Source organism: Lepidochelys kempii, chromosome 5 (genome assembly GCF_965140265.1).
Source record: "Lepidochelys kempii isolate rLepKem1 chromosome 5, rLepKem1.hap2, whole genome shotgun sequence".
NCBI classification, from domain to species: Eukaryota; Metazoa; Chordata; order Testudines; family Cheloniidae; genus Lepidochelys; species Lepidochelys kempii.
The window spans coordinates 16,966,781-16,976,751 of NC_133260.1; the positions used below are offsets into that span (position 1 = coordinate 16,966,781).

At 39.5% G+C, this 9,971-nt stretch overlaps 1 protein-coding gene across 2 annotated transcripts in view; it reads left to right on the forward strand.

Moving 5' to 3' along the window:
* The window catches only part of ME2 (malic enzyme 2), a 48,898-nt gene extending 39,574 nt beyond the window's left edge, over positions 1-9,324 (forward strand). For both annotated transcript variants that reach the window (XM_073343547.1, XM_073343549.1), the window contains one exon: positions 1,070-9,324. In XM_073343547.1, the coding sequence (XP_073199648.1) occupies positions 1,070-1,234 (165 nt within the window). In that variant the 3' untranslated portion in view covers positions 1,235-9,324. The remainder of the gene's footprint in view (positions 1-1,069) is intronic.
* Positions 9,325-9,971: the final 647 nt, after the last annotated feature.

The window sequence follows — 9,971 nt, forward strand, 5'->3', positions numbered from 1 at the left end:
TTGGAACTCATTGGCACCAGAAGTCAAAATGAGGCTAAGCCATACACCCTTTAGGTCATATTGCACTATTTTTTTTCAGCATGCCTTTGCCTAACTTATGAGTTGCAGAGTGGTCCCATAAGTAACTGGCTTTAATTTGAGACAAAGAGGATAGTTTGTCGTTCTCCTAGATGGTGTTGATGCTTTAAGTAGCTTGTGGCTTCATGGGTGCCCAAGAAGTATGCATAATGATACTTTACCTGAATGTTAGATTTTGCCTTATGGCTGCATTCAAAGTGTGTGTTCTACCTCAGCTGAAAGGATGCAAAGAAAAATATTTGATTATTGTGTATCAAACATTCTTTAGAGCAGTTAATCTCACTGCATAAGATGTCAAAGATATCGTAGCAATGTTTTTAGTATATAAGATCTTCTGGAATTGGTAATATGAGAGAGAGAGAGAGAGAGTATAAAAGTGCCACTTCTTGTATCAAAAAACCAAATTTATTCTCCACTTTGAAAAGAACAGAGGTACGAAGGGCCAAATCCTTCCCTCATCTGCACTTCCCTAGGGAGCAGGGATAGTGGCATGCGTGTCTTGTGCACCTCGAATTTTCCCCACCAGGCCAGGAGCTCAGGGGACGGATCCAAGCTGGGTGAGCATTCTGCTGCCTTCCAGAAGTAGAGTGCACCCAGACCAGCACATTGCACATCCTGCAGGTCTGTAGCATATACACCAACGACCTGGGGAGTTGGCCATTACTTCTTGGCTGCCAATCATGCCTTCTTAGGGACTTCAAGCACCAGCCAATACGTAAACCAGGCCCCCTTTTTACACTCTCTTGTGAGCACTAGAATGAGACCCTGCCCTTTTCCTTGCATAGGGGATACTTGTAATAATGGGAGATAAACAAAAAATCAGAAATGTGATTTTTATTTGACACTATCTACTACCCTCGACCAAGCCTTTTTTAATACATCTAATTTCACTAGCTTAGCTGAAGTTCTGTTCTGTTCTGTTTTGTTTTCGTAGTATACCATCCAAATAAGTATTAACAGGCACAAACTGTACACTGATTTAACTTTTCAGGTTATGGAATTTATGTACGCAAACAACATGGCTTTCCATTACCCTGAACCTGCAGACAAGAACCAATATATACGATCAAAGGTTTGGAGCTACGAATATGAATCCTTCATGCCAGACGTGTATGACTGGCCTCTGGCTACGGCAAAACCATCTGAAATGCACTGACATACAAAAGATTGCACTCCTCGGGTGCTGTCTTCTACTCTGCAGGGAATTCTTTTCAGACCAATTTACGATAATGACTTTTGCAACTTGTAACTTATTTTTCCTCATTTTGTTGTCTCCCCTCCACCCCCTCATTTTCCTGCGTGACAGATTTTCCTATAAGAATCTGATTAAACTATATTGGTGATGACTCACATCACATGAATGATATAGCTGTCCAAAATTAATTTAAATGACAGTAATGCTGTAACTCAAGTTTAGAGCGCTCCTCACACCAGAGAATTTTTAAATGGTATTTTAGCCACAGACAAATGATAATGAACTGTATCTCTCCTTCTCATCATTGCTGATTGCCAAGATATTTGCTTTTGCTTTTTAATAAGAAGTCTTCTGTCTAGTTTCTTCATTGTCATCACAAACAATGAATTGTGGCATCACAGAAAGAATCTGTCAAGAAAAAAGGCCAAATGTATCCAAATGGCAGATTCTGTTCCATCTGCAGAACAAAGCTACATGTGTCCAGGTTTCCATGCTTCATTCAGCCACTCTGTTCAGTGGTCATGCTTTGTAAATTCTTGGCTGTGGGGAGGCCAATGTTGTGTGCACATTTGAAATTTGAGATTTTGGTTTGATTTGTTTTCTTTTTAAGGTTCTGTTACTTTAAGAAAACCTCTCAGCATTGTGTTCTTCCTAGAACTTACATCCTTTGTTTTCACGTGAGGAGTTTGTAGAGCCAGGTGACCCATCACTGACCAGAAGTGACTCCAAAACAGATCTGCTTGGTGCTTTGAACAAAGATTATTTTCCCTCCTTTCTTTTGTCTGTTACTGATAAAGCTGGAACAGTGGGTGCTGCAGGCAGCTGTTGATATGTGCCCTTCCAGTGGTTTGACTGCATGTTTCCTGCAGTCTTCGCTTGATAGACTCCCAGTAGCTCAGTGTGAATAGAAGACTCAAAGTCTGACTTTCAAAAGTTTTCAGTCGATCCCTTGTTCCTCTTCAAGCCACAGAATGTGAATTTAATTTAATTTCTATCAAGTTACTCCATATGAAATCAGAAGTTGTGGCTAGACCATTGCTAGGTTAGTTCTTTTTTTCTCATTGATTCATTCAGGCTTAGCCTTCTGTTGCATTGAAGGCCCTGAATTTGACGTGGGTATTGTTGTTTGGATTCCTTCTCGTTTCTCCCCATCTACTGTCTGAGTGAAATCCAGTTCTCTACGTTAGTAGACACAGAATGTTGCTATTGTGGTTGTCTGTGACGTTGTTAAAACCATCCCCAACAGAGAAGGGATAACGTAAGACTAGACAAAGGGAACTGTGTGCTTTACTGGAGTTTTGCTGTGTCAAGGAACAAGGGCAGAAATAAATACCTCTTCTGGCTGAACTGACAGGCTAGAAGCCAAGATCCAGATACAGGAATAAATTTACAGGCATTATATCCATGGCAAACAAATGCACAGCAGGAAGCACAGTTACCATATCCCCTTGAAGAGGGTGCAGAGCTCCCCCCCATCCTTTTATTGCTTATTCTGTTATGGTTTTAAAATAAACATGGATTGATTGATTTTAATCTTTTTAAGAGCAAAAGGTGAGAGGAAGAAAAGTAGAGTTTGCAGTGGATTTTAACTAGGTGAGGCGAGAAGGCTGAGATATTTAGAAAAAGCAGTGATGGGAAAATTACTTGACAATATACTGAGGTTTTGGTAAAACACGGAGCGTGGAGGTGGCTCTAAATTCTACGGTTGTTGTGTTTTTTGTGAATTATGAGGTTCGCAATTTCTATATCTATAAAAAAGACCAACACACACATGGTGTTTTTTACAAAGAATGCCTTTTCATCTTTTTTTGCGTTGCTTGCTTTCTAGTGTATTTATAAGTTAATTTAAACTTGAATCTTATTCTGGGATCATTATTTATTTAGTACAGAAAATAACTGCCAGATCTTCTGAAAACTCAAATCTCACCAAAGCATGAATTGAGAATGAGTTATTTGTGTGTAAGTGGAACTCTGCATCATTGTATTAAAGTAAACGTACAACAAACATTTCCCCACTCCTTCCAGTGAAAATATGAATTTAACAAAGAAAAAAATAAGCACTCCATATGTTGCCCTCATGGCATGGCATGTGTTGAAGAGGAGTCTTCTGTATCCTGGGTCAGCAATGACTGCAGAGACTGTGTGCTCAGCCATTGGGGAAAGGTTGTACCTTGTGACTAAATAGAAACATACATAGCTCCATTTAGGGCCTTATTTCTCAGAAGAGCTGAGCAGCCACAATTTAAAGTCAATGGGAACTGTAGGTACTCTGCACTTCTGAAAATTAGGCCCTTCAAGAGTGGCATTGACTGACCGCAGTAGGCTGTTGCCCCAGGCTGTAAGGGTAGCAGCTGATACTGTCAGCCAAAACACAGAAAAAAATTGGCAGGGACTTCTAATAAAAGTGTGGACCAGGTTTTCTGATTTTGCAAAACATACTCCATTATTTTCTTGCTGTCCTTCATCTATAGGAGCCAAGAGCATTACATTGCTCAAAAGTGGCTTGTAGTGGCATTGACCAGCTGTGAATGTTTTTGAAACTTTGTCTGAGATACAAGAAGCCACTGAAAAGGAGAGGAGGGAGCATAGCTCTCCTGTCTGAGTCTGTCCCTGTCTATACTAGATCTATAACTGAAACAGAAGACACATTTAGAATACAGTTGTTCCCTGATCTGGATACAGAATGTTTCAAAGTTCTAATGTAGGTCGGATCTGACTATGTCTCTGCAACTGGGTAAGGATCATGGAAGTCCAGGGATTTAACTTTGTTACTAGTACACAGATCTCATCTAACTTGCAACTTTTAACTTGTGACCAGGTTTTGTTGTTCAGTTATCGCTGGATCATAACTGGGACCTAAGATTATACATATGATTTACCACCACTGTGTTTTCTGTTTGTGACTGAGATACCAGCTCAGGTAATCCTACTTTGGATGCACTTCATTCTTCCTTTTTATTATTTTTAAATACATGCTGAAAGGGATGAGAGAGATTCTATGTATTATCATATTTAATAAGTTCATTCAAACTGCCTGAGAGCATGAATTAAACTGTTGAAAATTCACTGATCTGTCATCCAGAAAGGAAACCCCATAGTGTTCAGCTTCATATTTTAACTAATTCTGATTTTGCTTTGCAACCATTTTCAAGGGTAGTTATACACAATTATCAATAAAGGAAATGATCTTAATCCAAAGAAAAAAAAATTTATCACTGATGTTACATTCTATAGCACTGAATTGTGCAGAATAGGCACATACTTCTCTCTAAAAATCATTGCTTAGGGCCTGATCCTGTCCTCAATCTGCATACGCTCCCAGTGACTTGTGCACACAGAAGAAATGCTTTAACTCTCCTCCACTCCCTGTCCTATACAGTGTTAAGCACTTCTGACACGGTGCTGAGGATCCTAAGCACCCATTAAAGGCAATGGAGCTGAGGGTGCTGAGCTCTGTCCAGGATTGGTCCCAGTTGTGTTCCCATTCACATCAATGGGACCAGTATCGGTCCTTTAGAGAACAAAGGAGGGAAACATCTGTGTTACAAGTGAAAGGAATGTGCACTTAACAAAAAGAAAAAGACTAAGAGAACATGGCCTAACTTCACAAAATATACATGTTTGCAGTGGTGTTTGTAGCTGAGTTGGTCCCAGGATATTAGTGAGACAAGGTAGATGAGGTAATATCTTTTTTGGAACAGCTTCTGCTGGTGAAAGAGGCATGCTTTCGAGGTTACACAGAGCACTTCAGACCTGAAGAAGAGCTCTGTGTAGCTTGAAATCCTATCTCTCTCACCAACAGAAGTTGGTCCAATAAAAGATATTACCTCACCCACTTTGTCTCCTGAAAATATACATGCTCAATAAAAAGCATTTGAAAGCTTTGTATATTTTATACTACTTTTGGCTAACAACTGTGCGTGAAAGTCCAATGTTGTATCTGGTTAATACAAAAGTGTAACTTGCCACATACATTTGTTTTAGACATATTAGGATGTTGCATGATGTTCCATGCATTTTACAAGCTTTAATGGGAAAATGTTGTAAGTGAAGTATCATTTCACCCGCATCAGTATTTAATTTGTTTGCCCCGAGCAGATGAATTTGTTCTTTGTACTTTTTCTAGCAGGTTTTTATAACTAACTCTTTTCGTGTGAAAATGTAATGAAGGGACAAAGGACAAGGGCTCCTTTTTACTAAACAGTAGTCTTGTTCTTTAAGGAATATTACTGTGAGAGAATTGGATTATTGCCAAGTTAACAGTGGCATCATTGCTGTCATACAGATCCAACCATGTATCTCAGCTCAGACTGGATTTTAAGTAGGCACAAAAAGGCAACTATCTCCTTTCATTTAGGTCCTGGTCCTGCTACCGTTTACTTTTAGTGCAGGATCAAGCTCTTAATATCATTTCATTTTGTCATCTAGCAGTCTTTTAGGTATGAAATGTGAGAATAAAAAAATTCAGACTCTAATAGTCTCATGATTGTAAATGATACACCAAAGTTTACAAATCGTATTGCTCTCTGTTTTTTATGTAATGCCCACAACTGCCACAAATGCTGTATAAGAACTTTCACAACATCAGTCCTGCACATTACATCTATTTATCATATGATGAATGCTGGAGAAAGGGAAATCATCGAACCAGCAAATAATTATTGATTGAACATACAAAAACAGATCTGGGCATTAATGCCAAACCAGTAGCATCTCCAGCTGAATGCTGTTGTATCATGCCTCTGGTAGAAGAGTCATCTGTCTATATCTGTGTATTTGTCCATCTTGATCTATCTAGGTACTTCTAACATTCATGTCTCCATAATATCTCAGGATGGCACATATGGGACCACCCCAGCATGCAATAGGCCTCTTCTTGCCGCTGTTACCTTCTGAAGCACAGTGTTTGGTGCTGATTTAAAACCTATGTTCATGGCAGCTGTTTGACTTGCTAGCTGTCCAAACCCTATGCACCTATGTAAGCATTGGAGGGAATTTAGCATACTGTGTACAGATGTCTTTACATGCAGTTCTCTTCTGAAAAATGACTAAGCATAGCCTCATGAGGTTCCATATTTCTCTCTCTGACACCAAAACAAATGTGCTCAGTATACCGGTAGAAAGTTGTTTTTTTCTAACTACCAGCCCATGCGCACACAGCCAGAGAGCTTAGAGTCATCTCTTCTTGTGCATGATCTTCAAGTCTAATAAAGCGTCTGCTGGGGGAATTGTGTCTTCACGTTCAACTGTGAACTCGCATTGCCTTCAACAGGCTTGTACAGGTGTAGCTGACTGGAACTTTTGTACCAGTTGTGTTGCTGATTCATAAAATGGAACAGAATCCAGCTCATTTTCTCTTAGCTCCATTGGCTGTGGTGGACCAGCAGGTGCAAAGACCATTAAAAAAAAAAAAAAAAGTTACTATTCAGAGTCAGATCTGCTGAACATACACATGGACTGGATTTAATGAGTAAGAAAATGTCATTTTTACATTCAACAAAAGTTTCAGACTTTAATGGGAGCCACATGTTTCTAGCAGCTTTAAAATCAGGCCTGAGGTGTCCAAACTTGTGCACCCAAACAGAGACACAAAATAGTGAACATTTCTGAAACCTTCAGACTAGAAATACACTTTAAGGAGCAATTTTTATGAGTCTGGATGATTGTAGAGTGCACTTTGGGAATGAGAAAGGTCCCTTCCATTTTAGTTTTGAGGGAAGGGGGAGAAGTCTCCCATTACTTTGGAAACTATCTTCTTATAAACTAATCAGTAAAATTAGCTGAGGCAGTTTCAGAACATTTTTAGCATTAAAAGATCTAGGCAAATTCAGCAGGTCTTATTTATCCTTACTGGAGCAAAACTCCCATTGACTTCAGTAAGGAGTTTTACCTGCATAACCTTCCTGTTTTTTAGAGCCTGATTCTGCACAACTGAAGTCAGGAGGAGTTTTATCATTGGCTTCAATGGGAGCAGGGATCAAGGCCTCTCATGGAGCACAAATCATTGTGTTATATAGGCATTCAATCGTTTTTTCAGAATTTTGCTCATCTGTCCTTAAAGAAGTTCCTTTATAATAAAAATGGAAATCAGAATTACTCTCCACACTAGGGTTACCGTACATTCGGGTTTTCCCGTACATGTGTTATACCAATAAAATAAAAACCAGCAGGATCTTATTAAAGGGAAAAAGGCAAAATACCACATTTATTGTGAATACAGAAAGAATCATAGTAAGCAGTTAGTTATAGCTATAACATTCCATTCAATCTCATATTTATTCACACATTCATTCATACAAACACACACACATACACCCCCACACACACAGGTTCTGCAAGGTTGTGATCATAGTTACCAGCCTTAGAGTTGCTCATGCCAAGCCACTGGCCAGGTGGCCTGGACATGAGGAGGGAGCAGGGCCTTGTCAGATGCTCATCTGATGCTCCTGGAAGTTGGTTTGCAGAATCAGACCCCCAAAGTTCTCACTTTTTAGAGTCTATTTTTATAGAAATTTCTTCCTATGCCAGTCTATGGGAATTGCTTCATCATGCTGTTGCTGAATCAATCAGCAGATAGCACATTCCTGATGGCTCCAAGATGTTATCTTGTTCTTTGGTTCTCCCATCCTTGAGGCTGTTGGGTGGATTCCAGTCTGCCCTCTGGGGGGGTCCTCTGGTTATTTCCACTTGACACCTTCTTCAGCCGATGGACACTGGATTCTCAGGCTGGCACCTCCCTGATCATTCAGTTATTATCCACACCAAGCATCCATCCACATACATCCTCTATCTCTATTTTAATCACAATTGTTAATACAACAAAAGGGTGGGGAGTCTCTGGGTGCTGTTTCTGTTGTTAGAGTATTGCTTTGAGTCTCTCTCTGTGTGAGTAGTTGTTGTTACAAGGAATTGGTTTGAGAACAGACTCTGTCTTAGAATGTACTAACACAATTAGCAGCTTGCAAGTTTCACACATAGAGGGAGAGAAACAGTACCAAAAACCAAGAGACCTCTTAATTAGTAATACCCTGGAATTTAAACTCTGGGGAATCAAACTCATTTGTGATTTTAATACAGAACTTCTTTAATATGATCCAACACATGACCTCTTTTTTGGTCCACCAATCTCCATCCGGGCAGACTTTTGAAATACGAACAAATGTCTGTGATTTTTCCTTGCTCATTCTTTTTTCAACATCAGTTCTGGTAGAACTGCAATTCCTGGCGTGCCCTAAGAGTGACATGCATGTTTACTGGTTTGCCACCCTCTGTGCTGCTGCTGGTGGCGGCGCTGCCTTCAGAGCTGGGCAGCCAGAGAGTGGTGATGCTGTTCGAGTGCCTAGCTCTGGAGGCAGTGCAGCAGCATAGAAGTAAGGCTGGCGTGGTATGGACTGTTGAGTTGCTGAAAAGGATCCTGCTTGTACAGTACAACTTCAGGCACACATCTTGCAAAGACTTCCATGGCTGCTTACTGAGCAATCAGCCAGTGCTGAGAAAGATATGCTCTACAGAGGAATATGCATGGGCACAACAGGAAGAAGGCAGTAGAAAAGGAGTGCATGTAAAAAGGTACATTTAAATTTGATTTACATTTATTTTTGAGGCTATTTATAAATGTTAGATATTGTTTATAAATGTTAAATATTCAAAGTAAAAAGAAACTGTACTCTCCTTCCCCTGGTAGTGTCCTCTATTTGGGAACTTAACATATGGTAACCCTACTCCAGACTACACACAGTAGATCTGCCTGCTTTTCTGGAATAAAATAAATAGCAAAATTAACTGTTGTCTATTTCAAACATGAGGTAAAGAAATCACTCTATATTGGGAGTTCTTGTGTGAACAATTCTAGTCTAGACAAAGAGAATCTTTAGGATGTCAAATTCAATCTAGGATTTGATTGATTTCAGGAGGGTCAGGGTCAGCTGAAACAAAAAAATTGTGTTGAAATGTGAATTGTTTTTTTTTTCCTTTTATAATATTGTAATTGTACTGAGATGAGTGTTCTGGTCTTCTATTTTCTTAGTAAAATGCATTTTCCTTTGCCCAAATTATGCTTGATTCTGTTCTATTCTTAAAATAAAGTATCTGCTCAATATACAGAACTTTCCAAAAATGATACTAAATTGCTTGAGAGAAACTTGCATTTTTACTCTGTTGTAATGGATTTCAGTGCTAGTGTAAGTGACCAACAACTAATGTCCTACAGCAGGTCCTGTGCAGGTATCACCCATACACCTATGTCAATGCCCCATAATCCTGACCTACAATATTTTTTATTCCAGGCCTCGGTGACTCATAAGTAGGGACTCCCAGCTGTGACAACCGTGTATGGTAACATATGTAAATAGTGGGACTAGCAGGATATCTCCAAATTCATCTTCACATTGACCTAAAATGGGATTAGAATCCACAGATCTCCAAGGGGGCATTTACAAGCCCTTTGTAATATGGTTTGCATATATAGCTGATATAAATAAGCATTTCTTTTTTTACCAGTATGTTATGCTAAAGATTGTTCTCTGGTCCACACTGTGGCTTTATTGCTTAGTTTGCATTCTCTCCACACTCAGAACTCCCAGTGTGGTCAATGGAAATGTGGAAAATGCAAAGGATTTGCAGCATGGGTCAGAGAACTTTTTAAATTTTAAAATATTGTCTATTTGGGTTATCATTGAAAGGCTGAACAGCAGAAGTG